Below are 21,388 nucleotides of genomic sequence, written 5' to 3'. Positions count from 1 at the left end.
ATACACAAACTGACGGCAGCGACTAGGCACTGATTTTGGCGGTGTTTAACATTACAACTAAAAAATTTGATTCTGACAGAGACGCGCCTCAATATCTGCATATCCTTCCGCCAAAAACAGTAACGTTACACAGTCTCTGCCAGAGTAAGAAACTAGGTGTTAGGTGTGATATCGTGCACTGAAAAGCTTTTTTAAAGTCTAGTTTAAATCTAAGGACAGCTTACTGAACTGTCGTATTTTTGCGAAATGGCGCCGTCGGCTCAAACCGTGGTTAAAACACGACGTTAAAGATACTTAGATGATACGATGAAATTAAAGATAATATGTGCTAAGTGGGTTTCAATAAACCTCTCGCGCCTGACAAAAATAACGTACATAACGTTACTTTAATACACATTTTCTAAAGATAATGCGAACATGGTGGGTTCTGAGGAAAACTTTTTTGGAAAAAGATTTTGTACCAAACCTGCTCTCACGAGTGCAATTAACGTTACTTTAAACATTTACAGCTGTAGTTGTAAACGGTTATTATAACGCGACTTATTAAATATTGTTACATTATACAATAGGGCTGAATGCTTATGACAAATAACAGTGTTAACTTACCTCAGCAAATTTAGCTTAACTCCGGCGGGAATTTTTCCGTGTCTTTCACCGTTGCCTTTCACGTATGTTACTAGAGTAATATATAAATGAAATCATTAAAGATGCATATATTCGTCAAACAAATTAATATATCACACGGAGAATGTTTAATTTAAAATATATAGCTGAACTGAATGGTCTTACCTCGCTGCTCTCAACGGTAGACAAAATGGCGGCAGCCCGGAGAAGACTCGATTGTAAAATAGGCGTGGTTTAAAAATGTTGGGTGTGGACAGTGTCTGAGAGTTAATTAAAGGCACACAACACTAACTATAAATAACAACAAAAACACTTATCTCATGTCACCGCATTAAGTGTTCGTTCTTACACAAACAGTGTTAAAACAACTCTGAATGTCAACACTTAAAAGCAACTCCAAAAAAATAACACTTATGATTTTGCTGTGGGGTATGATTATAAGTTTAATAGCCTGAATAACTGTGATGATGCTATTCAAGTAAGTAACGTAACAGTTTATTGTTTAATATAAAACACAAGATACAAGCAGTCATAACGTTCGTTAAAAAATACAAAATTTCAAGTGTACCAAAGACAAACGATTAATTTGTACGAGGAACATATGCAAAAGCGATCACCATCAGTGTTGGGTAAGTTACCTCCAAAATGTAATAAATTATATATTACTAGTTACTGTCATTTAAAAGTAATTAGTTACATTACAATATTACTGTCTTTGAATTGTAATGCATTACACTACTTTTGTGTTACTTTTGAGTTACTTTGATCAAAATAACCACAAAAGTATGACTACCCTGCTGGAAAAAAAACACCAAAGAAATTCTAATGGTTTCCATTAAAACTCAATTGGAATCCATTAGGTTTTATAAAATACATTTTTTGTAGTGTGTTTTGGACATTATTTGAGTATGATTTATTGGTCTCGTCAACAGAACCCAACACATACGAGTAGAATAAAATTCCCATCATAACCATTAAATTCATTAGAATGTATGTGATGGTTTCTATCGCTTTTTCAGCAGTGTATGCATTTTAAAATGCTAAAATATAGTTTATTGCTGCTCATTGTACATTCAGTGGAGGGCGATGTGTTAATGCATAATGATTGTGCTCATCAATGTCACTTCTACTCAGCCATCCAATCACAGCACAGGAGGGGTGGGACAAATACCGCATCAACCAATCGGCAAATACCTGTATGCTACAGCCGAATGTCTGTCTACAATGCCTAAAAACAATGCAGGAATTAATACTTTAGGATTCAAGTGTCAATGTCTGTATCAGGTAATATTCCTGGACTACCACAATATTAAAAAAGTGAATTAAACAAACTATCTGCGAAACTAATACTAGTTTGACAATACTTAGGGGAAATTCTGTATCAAGGCAAACAATGTGCATCCATGCGTTGTCGAGCGCTCACAGTCTGTGTTTTCAGACGCGTTTAAATACTCGAGTGAAATATATGGAGCCTCAAATATAAGAAGCGCAGAGAAGGCTCATGGCTCAATTTAACTAACAATCGCTGTCAGAATCGCAAAAGTAGACAAACGGCCATCTGGTGAATTATTGTAGAGCCCACTATAACCAAATGACAGGGTAAAACACAGAACCTCTTTCTACTTACTTTCGTTTTGTTTCTATTAGAATCCGTTGCATTAATTTCAACCATCGGATTTCAGTAACAGGAAATAGTATTACAATCATATAGTATTTTAATCACAGATTTGTTTTTTTCTGGGAATGGAATGTGTTGGTAAATTATACAAAAATAATTTCGGGGGGAAATACGTTGCTAAAAATAAGATATTACTGTAATGTCGTTACTTTTGTAATGCGTTACTCCCAACACTGATCACCATCCACTAGGGGTGGGAGAAAAAAAAGTGAGGTGCCAGTGAGGTGCAGCACCCGGTCCAGATTAGAGAGCACACACCTCACGTAGAGATACAGTGGAGCATACACCAGCACAGCAGTGGAGAAAGAGAAATCCATTCAGCCCCGTTGTACTAAACTTCAATATAACGAAATGCATTTCAGGATGGTCTTTCTCTGCATCTTATCTGTGCAGTGAGCGGCAGGGAGAAACAGCGCGTTCAATTCACCATACCGCAGTTGAATTGTCAATGAGTGCAATATAGCATTTCCCAAAACCTGTCACTGTTTAGACTTAAGAACATGAGTACACTTCTGTAAATATGCAGTTTGTTAGCCAGCTCACACATGCTGCAAGAGACAAATACAGTAATATTGCCAAAATCTCCTCTCTTATGTGTATGATGAATTTGTCAGAGGATATCAATTCGTGAAAGTGACTGCCGTTTAACATGTGGCACTAAAGAATCACGTTTATTTTCTATTATACACTTGTTTAAATATCTGACAACAGAAAGTGTCAATGAGAATGGCTTTATTGGGCACTCGGTTGTATTAAAATACAATATGTGACAGTACGTACTGAATTTGTCATGCAATACGTGGTGGAGAACCCAAATGCAGGCAGGCAGTGATTAAGGGGTTAATACAAGAGACTTTATTTTAACAAACACAAAACAAGGACCCGCGATGGGGTAAAACAACAACAAGAAAATAATAAACAAGCACAGAACGAAGACTGACTAAACACTAGACTGAATAAACACTTGACAAACTAAACTAAACTAAACACTTACTAAGACGATGGCACAGGCACAGGCACAGGCACAGGCACAGGCACAGGCACAGGCACAGGCACAGGCACAGGCACAGGCAATAACGCTAACGCTGGACAAGACCAAGACAACTGAAGACAACACATAGCACACGCAATGACCGACACAGGACAATGAAACATGAGGGTATTATATAGGGAAGACAGACAAAGGGTAACGACACGGGGCAGGTGTGGGTAATTAAACACTCAGGGAAAGATAACGAGGAAACGAGATGGCGGGAACAGAGACGAGACACTGGAGAGAACGTATATTATTGTCAAAAGGACAACAATATGTTTCTCTCCACACATAACCAAAGGCTTTGTCATGACTCTGCTACAGGACCAAGAAAAACATGACTAAATGAAGCAGAGCCATGACAGAATTTGAATAAGTACCTACCTATCGGCCGTCAAAACAGTATATTCTATATAGTATGAGTGGGAGTAGTATGAATACATTTTAGACATACTGCGTCCGCCATGTTTTATATTCATGTGAATCGTATGCTCTTTGACCTATGATGTATTAACTTACACGTGAGAGTTGATAAAAACATAATTTAGTCATGAGAAATTCATTAATTGGCACTTACATTAAAAACAGACGTCCGCCTTAATGTTTTCCGCTATATTTATATGATTTACTTTTACTCCCGTGGCATCATGGGATAGATAAATGTCCATCCGATCCACACTCACGAATCTCGGCGGAAGTATCCGGGTATTTCTCGCCTACTGTTTTTTGCATACTTCAAAAAGGATTCAGGTTATTCATGACTCATACTTATTTTCGCCAACTATATAGTATGGAAGTAGGCGATTTCGAACGCAGCCTGAGTCTGAACGCAAATGCGAAGTAATGACGTTTTCTGTATGCTAATTAGTACGTCAAGAATAGTTCACGATTCCCACCCCTACCATCCACCGTAAATCTCAGATCTTCAAAAACTGCTGCCGAAAGGAGCATTACATCTGCTGTAACTGCCATGTGTCTCGAGATCGATCGCGTCATTACGTCGGCTTTGAATGTGACACGCTATTGGCTACCGTGATCGATTACTGTAAAGCTAACGTTTCGGTTTATGTTTGAACGGGAGCCGACTATGCGAGTTCACGGACACAGGAGTTTTTAGTATAAAGTTATCATACGGCTTTGGTTCAAAAGGTCTGCAGAGAGTTGTTTATACTTTTATACTGTTTTTGGTGAGTTTGTGCAATAAACACCTGTACTTTTATTCGCGTGTTGTGTTTTATATTGAGTAGGAGTTAAATGCTACAAAACATCTTTAAAACCATAAAATTACATACAATTACAAACATACAATTTCAATTTTTACAAATGCAATGAATTAATTGTATCTAGAGTATGCAGCGTATAGCGAACCACTTTAATCAACAGAATACTATTCACAATTGCACATTCAAAAAAGCAACGCCAATGAGCGCTTTCGAATGTTAATATGTGATGTGTGTGCGTGTGTGTGTGTGTTCGTGTGTGTGTGTTAGTTACACATGAGGAGGTACAGTCTGTCCTAAACAACCTACCCAACAATAAAACTAGTGCTAAAGATGGCGTGATATATGAGGTGTTTAAAACCACACAGACATGCCAGACTTTAACAACTATTTTAAATGCCTGCTTGGAAAATAAGAGAGTACCAGATTCATGGAAAGGAGCACTAATCCATAGCATTCCAAAAAAAGACAATATCCCTGATGATCCATCGACATGGAGAGAGATATCTATCCTCACTACCATCTATAAAGTGTTTATGAAGTGTATGCTGGCTAGAGTTCTCCCTTGGTTACTGGAGACTGACATTCTATTCTCTAAGCAAAAGGCATATATTAATAGGCAAGGTATGAATGAGCATGTATTTTGCCTAAAAACAGGGATAGATGAGTTTAAGCATGAGTCATAGACTGTATTCTTTCTTCTTGGACTTTAAAGATGCATTCGGAACTTTGTCTCACAATGTCATGATCAAATCATTAGAGGAAATACAACTACCTCAATTGTTCATTGACATAGTGAAAGATTTTTATAAAGGCTCCTTTATTGAAGGAATTTGTGGGAAACAGATTACTTATCCAGACCTCTCCCACAGGGCTATGCAGATGATGTCCAGATAGCCTCCAGAGAAGAGAGCGTAATTAAAAGTATGCTGGCTAGAACAGACTCTTTTCTGAAATGGTCTGGTCTGGAGATTAAAGACACTAAATGTGATCTCCTGTATGAGAGGGGGAGTGGAGGGAATGTTGAAGATTTTATTAACCAAAATATAAAGGAATCATATACCCATTATTTTACTATTATACGTTTATCTCTACATAGTAAGGTCTGTTCTTTGTTAGTTCATCTCTAGTCGTAAGTACCAGAGTCCTTTGTTATTATTGCCACCTCACCAGCTAGGACTGCTGAAGTGAGATAACTGTTTCAAGTAATGGTAACCCCCAATAACTTAGGTTGAAGTATGTGTGTGTGTGAGGACCACTATAAAGGTCTTCCCCCAACCAGAGTTGTTCAGTTGTTCTGCAGGCAACTCGGCTTTGTATCTTTGATATTAAAGTCTTCCTTTGGCAATGGAACTCACAGCTTTGAGAGTGATTCTTCACAGCAAAAATAATCACAACAGGAACAGATGGTATCATTCAAAAACTGATAAAAGTCCTGAGTTTACAGTAGCAACAAAATCTTTGTGTGTATATTCTCTTCATGAAACATACACTTATCTTGGACATAAAATGAACATTGCAGGAGAATGAAAAGAGCAAGTGAACATAATTGAGTCTGAATTTTTAACTAAGTTAGATTTGATTGACAAATGCCCACTGCCCACTTATCATGAAGTTAGAGGCTATAAGACAGGTGGCACTGTCTAACGTACTCAACTCAACTCAACTTTATTTATACAGTATAGTGCTTTTTACAATTTTCATTGTTACAAAGCAGCTGTACATAAGACATATTGACTATAAGCAAAACAATTAAAGTTGTACCTGTAAAAACAAGAAAAAGGTGAAAACACAGAAGACAGATATACCCAAATACAAAACACTCCACACACACAATATGCACACGTACTAACACACATAGACATAGACACACACGCACACACACACACACACACACACACACACACACACACACGCACGCACACACACACACACACACGCACAGTGAGAGCACACATTTAAGATAAAGGAGAGAGAAGCACAGGTCAAATATAACAGACTTTAAATTCCTATATGCAATATTAATTAAGTAAAACTTTAAAATTCTAATTCTAAAGTACAACACCTGTTCTCCAATGTCCATATTCACGTGAAATGAAAAACAAAACAGTAAGCTTAGTGTGAAAGTTGTTTGGACATAATACACATAGCACTCGTGATATTATCTTTCATCCTCAATGGGAGGGAGGGTTGGGGGTACCAATTGTGACATGGTTTTACACCAGCATGCAGATTTCCCATCTTCTGAACATGCTGAATAACGACGATACAGATGTCGGGGAGTTGGCCCGATCCTCTCTGTTCTTGGATCTAAGAAATCGCAGGGTGCCGTTGGCCAAGGAGTCGGAGCCCCACTTCCTTGGTTTCAGAAGAAAATCCAGTGGGAAACTTTACACTCAATCGGCTGGTTTTGGTGTTTGGTCAGACTGGCCGGACTTTAATGATCTTTGTGTTCAATCTGGAGTATCACTGGAGTGGGTGCGGTCTGACTCAGAGTCTGTGAAAGTCTCAGAAGACATTATTACTGACCCTTTGACCTTTGTTAAAGCAACAGCCACATGTGGTGACAGTAGTCACTCGTTAACATCTGCAGGGATATGACGTACTTTTGGATTTACATCAACATCGACAAAAACAACACTGGGTTGGATTGAAACTTCAGGGAAAACTTGCATGCCTCCCCTCTGCTGATCACTCTGTCTCACACTCATTTTTGAAGAACACTTTGTTAAGTGAGGACATTATTACTTTTACAGTAAGAGCTAGATTGCAGGTACTTCCTACCAGACTCAATCTCTCTATTTGGTTTCCTAAAAATCAGTTTCCTCATTGTTTGCATCATACTACAGAACAGACTGTTGAAACACTGCCACATATTCTAAATGGCTGTCATGCTTATAAGGGGATGTATATAGCATGCCATGATAGATTAGTGGATCTCATAACAAAGGACATATCAAGCTTTCTTTCACCTAAAGTAATAATGTATAAACATTCTTGTGTAAAATCCGCCATGTTCCAATGTATTGATAGTGATCCAGAAATCTTTTCACATTTATCTGTTATCACACCAGATGATATTGTGATCAATAATGTGTGTAAACAGGTGATTGTTTTGGAGGTTGCTTGTACTTTTGACTCCAGTTTGGAGGAAGCCTTTATGACTAAGGTCGTTAAATACCAACCTCTTTTGGACACCATTGCAGAGTTGGGTTATCGGAGTCGATTGCTTGTTTTTATATTTGGCAGCTTGGGACACGCACATATGGTTGTACAAGGACTTCAACAGCTTGGGATGTCAAAAAAGAGGGCCAAGCCGCTAGCAAAATACTGTGCTTTGTCTGCTATTATAGGCAGCCGCAGTATGTGGCGGAGACGTTGCTATTTATATCCCTAACTGAGTTGTATTTTGTGTCAATTTGTTGTATGCCACTGGTCCAGGAATGTCTTCATTTGTATTTAACGGCATCTATAGTATTTATGTCCCTGTAAATCATTTATTTTAAGTGGACTTAAATAAAATATTGAAGTGTGTTTGTGTGCATGCATGCGCAGTTGTGATTGGACATCTGAAAAATGGGGTGTAGACTTTTTAATCCCCCAACAACTGGTGCCCCCTAATAAATGCATGTGGCTTCAGGACTCAAGTCTTTTTTTCTCTTTCACAGACAGATTTTACGGACTACAATATGATATATATTATTATCAGTAAAAATCATAAGTCATTGTTGGTACATTTAATCAGTCTTTACCATACTTTATTTACAATATGGGTAAATATTGGGTAAAACACACAATAAAATAGCCGATCTGAGAATTATTTCAAATTATATATGAAATGTATTTTTTTACACAAGGCTCTTTAAAAAGAGCCTTTTTTACATCTTGAAAAGGTGGTTGTCTTGGGTCACTTTATATTAGGAACAAAATAGGCCTATCAGAAATCTGTCATCAATCTAAATAGATCAGAGGATCAGAACTAGCCTAACTGTATTAAGCAAGATATTAGTTGTGATCAATGTGATACACATCACATCTGAGAGCTTTACTGCTACTGTTCACATTATTTACGTGCATATTTGTTGTCTATTACAGCAGTAAAAATGATGGTTTAATTTAAATGTATAGTTTTTTTTCCCCCTGCATACAGTCTACAGAACTGTGATCTGACTGGTGAGTGTTGTGAAAGTTTGTCTTCATGTCTACAATCATCAAACTCTCTGAGACAGCTGGACCTGAGTCACAATGATCTGAAGGATTCAGGAGTGAAGCTGATCTCTGATGCTCTTAAGACTCACAACTGTCAACTACACACACTCAGGTGTGTGATGTTCCATAAAATAATAATTTACTCAATGCTTATACTTGAAAAATGTCCTCTGCACTTCAATAAATGTCATCTTTTTTTGTTGTTGCTGGAATGAGAGAGACAGTCACCAGATTTCTGAAACAAGTTGGCTGTTTCATAAAGTAAATTGTAATTTGAAGTCGATTTCATCTGTGTAGATTGTTCAGGTGTAATCTGACTGGTGAATGTTGTGAAAGTTTGTCGTCATGGCTACAATCACCAAACTTTCTGAGAGAGCTGGACCTGAGTAACAATGATCTGAAGGATTCGGGAGTGAAGCTGATCTCTCATGCTCTCGAGACTCATAACTGTCAACTACACAAACTGAGGTGTTTATCTGATTTCTCAAAATGTAAAAAGCATTATTATAAGAACACTGACAAAGTCAAAATGAAGAGTGTGTTAACATGTTTGTGTGTGTGTGTATTTGTAGGTTATCGGGATGTATGGTGACAGATGAAGGTTGTTGCTATTTGGCTTCAGCTCTGAGTTCAAACCCGTCACACCTGAGAGAGCTCGACCTGAGCTACAATCACCCAGCACCCTCAGCACTTCAGCTGCTCTCTGATAGACTCAATGATCCAAACTACACACTCAGCAAACTCAGGTATGACACACAAAACACTAATACTAACATTTCAATGATTCTCACATTCATTGTGTGTCAGAGGAGCAGAATGTGACATGTTTGTGTGTTTGGTGTGTGGGTGTAGCGTGGAGCATGGGGGAGGGTCCAGAATTACAGCAGGACTACACAAATGTAAGTCTACACACACACACGCACACACACACACACACACACACACACACACACAGGTTGATTTAGTGATTGTTGTTTTGGTGTTTTTAATGTCTGTTCTTGTGTTCAGATGCCTGTGATCTCACACTGGATCCCAACACAGCAAACACTGAACTCAAACTGTCCGAGGAGAACAGAAAGATCACGTGTGTGCTTAAATCTCAGTCGTATCCTGATCATCCAGACAGATTTGATGTTGTTCCTCAGGTTCTGTGTCAAAAGAGTCTGACTGGACGCTGTTACTGGGAGGCTGAATGGAGCGGGTCAGGTGTTGATATATCAGTGTCATATAAAAGCATCAGCAGAAAAGGATTAAATAATGACAGTTTATTTGGATTCAATGTAAATTCATGGAGTCTGTACTGCGCTAATAACAGCGTCCGTGCCTGTCACAACAATGAGAGAACAGGCATATCCTCTTCACGTGTGTCTAATAGAATAGGAGTGTATCTGGACTGGTCAGCTGGCACTTTGTCCTTCTACAGTGTCTCTGATACACCCATTCACTTGCACACATTCAACACAACATTCACTGAACCTCTATATGCAGGATTTAGAGTTCATCTGAACACTTCAGTTTCTCTGACAGGCATGCGGTGAGTGAGTGAAAGAAATTACAATAACTAATACACTAACACAGACAGAACACTCAATTAAAATGAACAGTAAAGTGTGTGTGATCGTGACTTAACTTTCATTTAGAAATGTTTTATTTCTAAAAGTTTGTTAAATGGGATTAAATGTAGGTATGTGTAACTGACAATGCATTAATTCAAGTGATAATGTAAAGTTCAGCCAAACGTAAATATTCTGTCGTTGTTTATTCACCGTCAAAACCTGTAAATTATTTTTTTAAATAAGATATTTTGAGAAATGTCTCATTTGTTTTGTGTTCATACAATGAAAGTCAGTGGTGGTCTGTTGTTTCAAATTAATCTAACATTTCTTAAAGGTTTTATGTACTTACGAGAACAAAATGCACCAACATTTTAGCCACACATAGTGTGGAATAATGTATGCATATGGCCAGATGACTGCGTAATCACTTTTTCCATTATCACCACTTTCTTTTACTTATCTTATTGATGAATATCTAATATTTTTTAGGAATATCTAAACATGTCTAATATATAAACTTATACAAATATTTAGTTTGTGTCTTTGAATTTTGTAAGATTGCATTCACAACTAGCCTGCTGTGAGTAAACCAAACACAACCAGTTTAAAGGGATATTGCACCCAAAAATGAAAATTCGGTCATCATTTACTTACCCTCAGATTGTTCCAAACCTGTAAAAATGTGGTTTTATGTCATCAAAGTGAATACATTGTATGACTCTTTTTCACTGTTATAGCTGACTCTGTATTTATGTCTCACTAAGAATAAAAAGTCAAAGTGTCCAGATGATGCTGAAAGTCATGGTTGTGTTGTGCTATTATTTCAGGTTTTATTTCAGAATCAGCAACCGTTAGATCTCAAGGTAAGAATGACACTACAATGATTACATCTTACGAGAAATAAATGTTAATTTTATAAGGTTTTTAACTGAAATGAGACAACCTCGATGATGTATGTGGCCGACGAGCGACTTAGGACGCAGCCTTCGAATTGAAACGCAGCTTGTGTGTTAGTTTGCAGATACAGCACAGCAATATCTTATCAAATCAGTTATAAAATACATACATATACAGAATCTTAAGATATTTTCTGCCCAAATACTGATTGTGATGTTAATATTCATATGTCTGTTGCCTAAATACACATTCGGCTCTAAATGAGATGAGACATAATTTAGCTTTGGTAGCTTCTAGAGGTTTATGTGTTCCAACCGTAGCCACATTCAGTCCAAACCCAGACTAGAATTTACAAGAAAGAGACAGCACTAAAAGATAAAAGGTATTTTACTGAATGAGATCAGTCGTAAAAGCATAAGTCAACCTAGACTGCCCCCTACAGATCAAACGACAGTTTTACTTTAAAATTTCGTTTTCTGTTCTTGTTCATCTTTACTTCAGTGAATCTGCTTATATTGTGGACTCATGCTGACACTGAGAAGTCTTCAGAGGGTTTCTCAGTAACTAAAACAGTTTCCTTTGTTCATTGATGAAATGAGAATTGCAGAGAAATCTGAATTTTAGAGATGTTTTGGTCGGAGTTATGAATTTCATGTTTTCCAAGTCTTTAAACGTATTAAAAATAAAGCCTCGTAAAGAGACTCAAACAAAATGACTATTTTGGTAGAATATTACCAAAATTATGGCGTTAGATATTGGACAAAACTACGTGAGCGTGTAAACAGCGCGCAAGCAGATTACAGCTGCGCGAGCACACTGAAAACACTCGCGCGTAAAATGTGACTCTGTAGATATCACAAATCTCTAACTTGAACACGAAAATCAAGATTGTGCACGTAAATCAACACTTGCGAGGGGAAATAACAAACCCCCGAATCAAAGCAGATCGCACGATTGACTACACAATCTGGGATTCTTCGCTCTCGCGAGTCATTTTGACTTTGGCACTAAGTGGGCGGGACACTGCGATTTTGTGACAACAAATGCAATTGGCCCTGCACTTTTCTGGAACTCCTGTTGTGATTGGCAGTTGCTGCCGCCCTCAAGTCGATGACAGAACAGGAGAGAAGGCAGAGAATTGGGAAAAATAGAATCTAAGGAATTCCGAATAAGAATAACGAATAAGTGCAGTAAGGAGATTTATTAGAAACGCTGGTTAATATAAAAACTATTTAAAACACTTATATTAAAGCATATTCAGCCATAGCAAATGTGGACCAGTGGTCACCTTTTTGTAGATTAGCGAGTAATATAGATTAGTAAAATGTGTTATAATATAACATTGTATATATGTCTTCGATGTTCCGCGTTTAAATACCCCTAGGGCGTACAAAGTGAGGGGGGCCAGTGTTTTCATTGGAGTGTTCATAAATTCAGTGTTCATAATCTAAAAGCTACATATACAATTACGTTAAGATTATAAACGCTGGTATTTGAACTAGAATTTGAAATTTAATGCATGAAAGGCAGGGTTAGGGTTAGTCCAAAAATCTAACTTGATGGAAAAATGGGCTAAAACTGAGATTAGAGAATAGCGTCATCTAATTTAGATAAGCAAAGTTTGAAATTGCATTTATCAAAATGATTAAAACAAAAAATACAAATCAACTCGCTTCACGGTCTGTGTACCTTCGGATAATTAATTTATTTGTTTTTGTTTTCAAAACAGAAAACCGAATAAACCGTTCATTTTTTACATATTCCAACGTATACGAGACTAATTTTGGGTTGTTTTCCTCAATATTTCTTTAAGTGCATCAAATTAATATGCAACAAAACTAAAACGAAACATCAAGTATTTTTCTTAACAAAGCGCATTTTAGTCCACCGGAAGTTCAGCTGCAGCCTCTGGCGACGAGTGGTGGTAGCACATTGCACTGAAATGTTACCTATGTGTCTGTATGGTTGTTTACGGATTTAGTGGCACACACCACTGAAAACATATGTGTAATTACAGAGAGTGGTCTTGTGCTACCACCACTCGTCGCCAGAAGCTGCAGTGCAGCTGAACTTCCAGTGGACTAAAATGCGCTATTTTAAGAAAAATACTTAATGTTTCGTTTTGGTTTTGTTGTATATTGCGTGCGTGCGTGTGTGTGTGAGTGTGTGCGTGCGCGTCCGTGTGTGTGTGTGTGTGTGTCTTCTTTGTTTTCACCTTTTTCTTGTTTTTGCAGGTACAACTTTAATTGGTTTGCTTATAGTCAATATGTCTTATGTACAGCTGCTTTGTAACAATGAAAATTGTAAAAAGCACTACTGTGTAAATAAAGTTGAGTTGAGTTGAATATAACTTCTGCTCTTATTGCTTCGGATGCTGAAGACTGCGCTTTCACCAACGGCCCATTCTTCAGCAGCCGGTCCATCTGCACTCTTGAAGTGATGGCACTAGACTGTAGTATCAGGGTTGATGTTAAAAATTCTTATGTCTAATACTTTAAGTGCAGGTGTGTGAAAACTCAAAATAACAGAGGTAAACCTCTGGGAAACCTCATAAAACAGGACACGCCAATACCTTGACCGCCACGTCCGGGTATGTAAACGCAGAACATCGAAAACGTTAAATTATAATATTATATGTAATGTTACAGTATATTACAACACATTTTACAAGTCTATTTTACTGGCTAATCTACAAAAAGGTGACCACTGGTAATGCACATTTGCTTTGGTTGAATGGAGAGCGGAAGTGCTTTCGTATAAATTGAAATATGTATGTATTTAATTACCCAGTGTTTCTAATAAATCTCCTTACTGCACTCATTCGTTTTCCTGCATTTGGGCCAACATATCTGTAGTGAGGAAGGCGGGAGGAGAGCCGTGGGGCAGGAAGGCGGGGCCGGTGGCGTGAGTGATAATGAGTATCAGCTGTACGCGCACCGGTCCCGCATGCCTCACGGGGGAGCTCGGGAGCATAAGAGGACGAGCGGCAGGACTGCCGACGAGAGAGGACCGGGCCGGACATTAGTTAGTTAGTTTAATTAGTTTTGTTTATGTGTTTATGTTCGTGTGGCCGGCAGTCGTCCGTGAGGGGCTGCCGGCCTGTTTTTATTGCTGGATTATTGTTTATTTATTTTGATTAAAGTGTTTAAATGTTCGCCGGTTCCCGCCTCCTTCCCGTTTTATTGAGCTTTGCTACAATATCAAATATTATTTAATGGGAATTCCTTAGATCCAATTTTTGCCAATTCTCTGCCATCTCTCCTGTTCTGTCATCGACTTGAGGGCGGCAGCAACAGCCAATCACAACAGGAGTTCCAGAAAAGAGCAGGGCCAATTGCATTTGTTGTCACAAAATCGAAGAATCCCAGCTCGCGCGTGCGTGTAGTCAATACTGTGCGCAAGCGATCTGCTTTGATTCGGGGGTTTGTTATTTCCCCTCGCAAGTGTTGATTTACGTGCACAATCTTGGTTCCCCTTCAGTTGGTCTCTCGACGTTGTGTTGAGAGACAGACTGGGTTTTGATCTTGAGAACCTATCATCTCCGAGAGGAATTTTAAAATGCCAATGGGCTTGGCGAATGGCACACGCACGCCAGTCCCCACCCCTTGCATACGGGTATAAAATGAAAATGGTGGTGGTCATTCATTCATCCTTTGTTTTTCGGAACCTGCGTGGAATATGATTGTCAAGCATTATCTGTTCGAGACTCTTCACCATACTGCTGGATTAACGATGCAGAGCAGCAGACTTCTCCCTCTTGAGAGCGGACTTCCCCTGGGCGTCTCGGCAGCGAGCTACAGACTTAAAAGAGCAAATTTCTCACAGTTGCGAGCATGTCTTGGGTGGGACAGACTCATCCCTGAATCAGACGGGCACAACACCTGCGTCACATGCTTGGGGGTCAAGCATGCTGAGGCAGGGTTTGTCGATCCAGCATGTTCTGTCGGCGAGAAAATGGCGATTAAGGTGTTGCGGTCACGGCTGGCTATGTTCTTTGTGAGTGCTGCCGCCACCCCGTCTGCTTCCCAGGCATATTCGACTCCCGCTTCGGTGAGGTCGACCGCTTCGGCGAGCAGCAGGGGTGATTTGGGGTTTCCTATGGATGTCACTCCGTCAGCTTCGGCTTCGCGGACCACCCATACCGCAGCACACTCACCTGACTCGTCCCCGATGGGCGGCGGTAGACGTCCTATAGCTTGCAGTCTCCACAGAGAGATGGGGATGAACTCTCTGTCATTGCATCGGACAGCTACCTACTGGCATCAGATGCGGAAGACCTCTCTGAGCTCCCACCCCGGGCAGTCGAGATCAAGATGAGGCCGACGCTGAGATGTCAGCCATGCTTGCCTGGGCAATGCGTTACACCAACCCTCCCCGAAACGCTCGCAGTTGGATTTGTGGTTTCTGGGGTCGGAGCGAGGTCAAAAGCCACGCACCTCCCTGGTGCCATTTTTCCCGGAAGTGCATGAGGTGCCCACTAAGTCCTGGAATGCGCAATTTTCGGAGCGTTCCAGGCAAGTGGGCTCGGTGGCTGTTGCTTCACTGGATGGCGGGGCGACTAAAGGCTATGTCGACATCCCCCAGGTGGAGCGTGCAGTCGCGGTGGAACCCATGGAATTGCTCGATCGGGTCAGCGTTGGCCTTCCTACAAAAGAGACTAGAGAGTAACCTCTCCCTATCCACGTTGAAAGTGTATGTAGCTGCTATTGCCACTCATCACGATCTCATGGAGGGTAAGTCTCTCGGCCAACATGACCAGGTTCCTTAGGGGTTTGAGAAGGGTGAATCCACCTCGACCACGCTCCGTACCCTCTTGGGACCTTAATGTGGTCTTGCAGGGCCTTGGTACAGCCCCTTTCGAGCCCCTCAGAGACGCCAGTCTTCCTCATCTCATGATGAAGACGGCACTCTTGATGGCGCTCGCTTCTATCAAGAGGGTGGGGGACCTCCAGGCATTTTTTGTGTCCCATGGGTGCCTAGAATTCGGGCCCGGTAGTTCTCACGTTATCCTGAGACCCGGTTACGTGCCCAACGTTCCCACCACTCCCTTCCGGAAGCAGGTGGTGAACCTGCAGACGCTCCCCTCTGGGGAGGAAGACCCAACCTCCAACGTGTTGTGTCCAGTACGCGCACTGTGCCTCTACTTGGACCGCACGCAGAACCTTAGAAACTCAGCTCTTTGTCTGTTATGGGGGACAGCACCAGGGGAGGGCTGTCTCCAAACAGAGATTGGCACACTGGATTTTGGATGCCATTGCGGTGGCATACCAGTCCCAGATCGCCCGTGCCCGCTTGCAGTGAGAGCCCACTCCACTCGGGGTATGGCCTCTTCGTGGGCACTGGCTCAGGGCGCCTCTCTGGCAGACATTTGTAATGCTGTGGGTTGGGCTATGCCCAGTACCTTCAAGAGGTTTTACAACCTCCGCGTGGAACCAGTGTCAGCCCGTGTCTTACACGCTACCGGCATATAAGAAAGGCATCTGGTTTGGGTGTACACCTGCGAAAGCGCCTTCTCCCCTCTCCAGGTGAACCTAGCGTGCTATCTAGCCTCCCTACTTCCCCCCCTTAGGGTGAAGTATAGGCAATCCATCCATCACTAAGCATTTTTGGCATTATGGTAAACAGACCAGGCGGAGCGGTCAGTTGGAACCAAGTACAGTACTGGTAGAGTTGCCCCTGTTCAGGTGGACCCCTATACTAGGACTGTTGCCCCATACGTAATGACTCCCCTGCAGGGTCGTCCTGTATGTTGAATTCCTCACTCCTGGTTCCAATGTCGGTGAACCTGTGACCTCCCCTCTGGTGGTTACCCCACCTGGGTTCTGTCCCCCCATCCGGGCTGACACATATTCTCACATGTTGTTCTCCCCACTGGTGAGACCATGTTGGTGTCTCCACATGTAACCTCCCCTTGTGGTAGGATGTGGCCTCCGTAACACACTCTCAAAAAGAGGAGAGCAGTGTTTCCCCAGTGTTCTTACGGCGCCGGACGGCATCTTGCTACTAGAGACGAATGCCACCGCTCGTGATAGCCGTCGGTACAAGCTTCTCAGTATGCTACTAGTACCGATCCCACTGGAAGATTACGTCTCGTGATAGCGCTCACTTGTGACTCGCTAGTCCAGTCAGTGTCGCTCCACTTGAGGTCGTGATACGGCTCAGTGCCATGGCGTGTAAAGATAGGTCCCCAGTCTGTCTCTCAACACAACGTCGAGAGACCGACTGAAGGGGAACGTCTCGGGTTACGACTCTAACCTCGGTTCCCTGAAGGAGGGAACGAGACATTGTGTCTTCATGCCACAACGCTTTGCCGACCCGCTGCAGCGACCGGGAGATACCTCTCAGGTTCCTCAGCCCAAAGGGTGATTGAATGACCGCCGCCATCTTCCTTTTATACCTGTATGCACGGGGTGGGGACTGGCGTGCATGTGCCAAGCCCATTGGCGTTTTAAAATTCCTCTAGGAGATGATAGGTTCTCAAGATCAAAACCCAGTCTGTCTCTCAACAAAACGTGTTCAAGTTAGAGATTTGCGATATCTAAAGGTTCACATTTTACGCGCGAGCGTTTTCAGTGTTCTCGCGCAGCTGTAATCTGTTTGTGCGCGGTGTTTACACACTCACGTAGTTTTGTCCAATTTCTAACGTCATACAAAACATTGAAATTAAGAGTGGGAAATGAACAAAGGAACCTGAATGGCGTGGGGGAGGGTCACGATCAATCTTGAGTCTGTGGGTGGAAACACTTTCATTGGGTCTCTTTCCTCCTCGTCACACTATGAACTAACCAATTGAAACCTTTAAAGGGTTTGGCCAACGAAGACACACAATCAGAGCACATGCCCCATTTTGCAAAAAATTTAAATAGACTCGTCATTAAATACCCCTGAAGTGTGCTGCCTAATCATTCAAATTTATATTCTTTTCATAACATCATGCCTGAGCCAGCGAAATCCGCACCCAAGAAGGGATCTAAGACGGCTGTCACCAAGACCGCAGGAAAGGGAGGAAAGAAGCGCAGAAAGTCCAGGAAGGAGAGTTACGCTATCTACGTGTAGAAAGTCCTGAAGCAGGTTCACCCTGACACCGGCATTTCTTCTAAGGCTATGGGCATCATGAACTGACGTCAACAACATTTTTGAGCGCATCAGTGGTGAGGCATCTCGTCTCGCTCACTACAACAAGCGCTCCACCATCACATCTAGAGAGATCCAGACAGCCATTCGTCTGTTGTTGCCCGGTGAGTTGGCCAAACGCGCAGTGTCTAAGGGAATAAAGGCCGTGACGAAGTATACCAGCTCAAAGTAAACCCCCGCTTGACTCTTAACACACCAAAGGCTCTTTTAAGAGCCACCCACACGATCGGATAAAGAGCTTCCAATTTTATCACACTGGGTGGAATCAGTGTTTGTATTTCAATGATAAAATAATCTACCAGGTCTGTTTAAATATCTTTGAACTAATATAAAGGATGTAAAACATCACCCAAAGGACAGTTTTGATCTAGAATAAACCTGGATCAGCCCAGATCTAAGTCGTACCCTGTTGTTTACGAATAGAAATGTCAGTGTTGCCCAAACTTTTACATTTACGCATTTGGCAGATGCTTTTATCCAAAGCGACTTGCATTGCACTATGCATTTGTTTCTGACTATGTGCAATTCCCTGGGATCAAATCCATGACCTTGGCATTGCTAGCGCCATGCTCTAACCACTGAGCCATTCACTGAATGAAACATATCTTTTATTTATAGGGATACCTCACCCAAAATGAAAATTTCGTTCCAGTCCTGTAAAGTTTCTTCGTTCTGTTGCACACAAAGAAATATGTTTGAAAGAAGGATAGCAACTGACATTTCTGGGCATCTTTCACTACCATAGTAAGAAAAGTTAAAATATAGTCAAAGATGCCCCAGAACTGTTTGCTTTCCGAAATGCTTCAAAATATGTTCTACTATGGTAGCGAATGATGTCTCAGAAGTGATGTCATTTGTTAACTGTCTTTGTTTTCATCAGAATGAAGACATGTATGTAGGTTTGGCGAAGACATTTATTTATGTTTGGAACAACTTGGATAACAGAATTTTCATTTTGGCGCAGAATCCCTTTAACATCTAAACAGAGTGATTTTGTTGAGTTTTAGTTACTGAGAAACCCTCTGAAGAATTCTCAGTGTCTGCATGAGTCCATAATATAAGCAGATTCACTGAAGTACAGATGAACAAGAACAGAAAACGAAATTAAAAAGTAAAACTAATGTTTGATCTGTAGGGGGCAGTCTAGTTTAACTTATGCTTTAAAAGCAACAATTGTGTTTGGGTATGCTTTTTATGACTGATCTCATTCTGGTAAGATGTAATCATTGTAGTGTCATTCTTACCTTGAGATCCAACCGTTGCTGATTCTGAAATAAAACCTGAAATAATAGCACAACACAGCCATGACTTAAAGCATCATCTGGACACTTGGACTTTTTATTCTTAGTGAGACATAAATACAGAGTCAGCTATAACAGTGAAAAAGAGTCATACAATGTGTTCACTTTGATGACATAAAACCATATTTTTACAGGTTTGGAACAATCTGAGGGTAAGTAAATGATGACCGAATTTTCATTTTTGGGTGAACTATCCCTTTAAACTGGTTGTGTTTGGTTTACTCACAGCAGGCTAGTTGTGAATGCAATCTTACAAAATTCAAAGACACAACCTAAATATTTGGGTAAGTTTATATATTAGACATGTTTAGATATTCATAAAAATATTAGATATTCATCAATAAGAGAAGCAAAAGAGAGTCGAGATAATGGAAAAAGTGATTATACTACGCAGTCATCTGGCCATATGCATACATTATTTCACACTATGTGTGGCTAAAATGTTGGTGCATTTTGTTCTCGTAAGTATATAAAACCTGTAAGAAATGTTAGTTATGATTAATTTGAAACAACACTGAACACCACTGACTTTCATTGTATGAACACAAAACTAATGAGACATTTCTAAAAATATCCTATTTTGTTTTTCAATGGAGAAATAAAGTCATCTACAGGTTTTGAAGGTGAATAAATCATAGATATCAAAACCAGATGCCGCATTCACGCTCTCCAGCCATGTAGACGCGTCCACCATCTTGGAACGGTCCACTGACTTCACTCACAGTTTGCTAGAATGCCACAACACTGCACAGCCATGACTGTGCATTTTAATTCCCGAAAAATTGAATACCCTTTCGTTGTTGTCATGTGTTAGTGTATGAAATATGATGTTTGAGTTTACACAACGACATATACTGTATGTTTTCATAATCATACACAGTCAGCTTGCTCTTCAGTGTTAACGGACCAGATTGTCAGGGTTGCCAGATCTGTGAAACAAAATCCTTCATAACGAGCCTAACATCCCTAGTCCAAATAACAGAACTTAACATTCATAAATAAAATCATGTTAAGATTGACAGCTATATAACAAAATCCTTCCACTCCTAACCTGTGGATAAAACAAACCAAAGCAACAGTTACACCGTGTCTACACCAGATGTGACAGGCGCGCCGCGACATGACAACCTGCTTGTTCTAAATGAGTTTGTCGTGTCGCGCCGCATCCAGTGTGGATAAAATTTTAAATTTTAATGGGTTCTAATACGTTTCTAATGTGTTTTGTCATGTCGCTCCGAGCTGGTTGCGTCCGGTGTAGACACGGTGTTACAAAGTAACCCAATTCCACGGAAAGGCCGCAGACTTTGCAATACAGACTGGCTCGCACCTTTCCAATATGGCGGACGACCTACGTATAGCGGCCCACAGAAACAGAAGCTAATGCGGCATCTAGTGATATCTATGGAATAAGTATTTACGTTTGGCTGAACTTTACATTATCACTTGAATAAGGTATTGTCAGTTACACATACCTACATTTAAACCCATTCAAAAAAACTGAACAATCTAAACAGATGAAATAAATAGACACTAAACATTAAGGATGCTTTTGGAAGTTCATCCAAAGAATCACTAAGTACAACCACTTTGTTTCTGGTGGGACAATTATTAGTGGCAATCCAATGGTATAGGAGCTATTAAGCTTTCCTGTGGCTCAGTGGTTAGAGCATGGCGCGAGCGACATCAAGGTCGCTCTCCTGTAACTCAGTGGTAAGAGCATTGTGTTAACAACGCAA

The 21,388-nt window shown here is 40.6% G+C and overlaps 1 protein-coding gene and 1 pseudogene across 1 annotated transcript; both read left to right on the top strand.

Moving 5' to 3' along the window:
- Positions 1-6,781: 6,781 nt before the first annotated feature.
- LOC130561768 (NACHT, LRR and PYD domains-containing protein 3-like) lies at positions 6,782-10,302 on the top strand. The gene is made up of 5 exons (XM_057346340.1): positions 6,782-6,975; positions 8,706-8,876; positions 9,337-9,510; positions 9,617-9,663; positions 9,773-10,302. Exons 1-5 carry the CDS (start codon positions 6,782-6,784, stop codon positions 10,300-10,302), a joined length of 1,116 nt encoding a protein of 371 aa, XP_057202323.1.
- Positions 10,303-18,150: 7,848 nt separating this feature from the next.
- LOC130562178 (histone H2B-like) lies at positions 18,151-18,523 on the top strand (annotated as a pseudogene).
- The last annotated feature ends 2,865 nt before the right edge of the window (positions 18,524-21,388 follow it).

The sequence above is a fragment of the Triplophysa rosa genome, linkage group LG11, assembly GCF_024868665.1.
Source record: "Triplophysa rosa linkage group LG11, Trosa_1v2, whole genome shotgun sequence".
In the NCBI taxonomy this organism is placed as follows: Eukaryota; Metazoa; Chordata; class Actinopteri; order Cypriniformes; family Nemacheilidae; genus Triplophysa; species Triplophysa rosa.
Note: the sequence above shows the minus strand (reverse complement) of the source record. Positions and strands in the feature narration are given on the sequence as shown.

Bases quoted from the DNA above. Each gene is read 5' to 3' on its own strand.
- LOC130561768 (XM_057346340.1), top strand. From the start codon at position 6,782: ATGCAGATTTCCCATCTTCTGAACATGCTGAATAACGACGATACAGAT. The intron at 6,976-8,705 runs GTCAGACTGGCC...CCCTGCATACAG, and splicing joins TCGGCTGGTTTTGGTGTTTG to TCTACAGAACTGTGATCTGA. The intron at 8,877-9,336 runs GTGTGTGATGTT...GTGTATTTGTAG, and splicing joins TGTCAACTACACACACTCAG to GTTATCGGGATGTATGGTGA.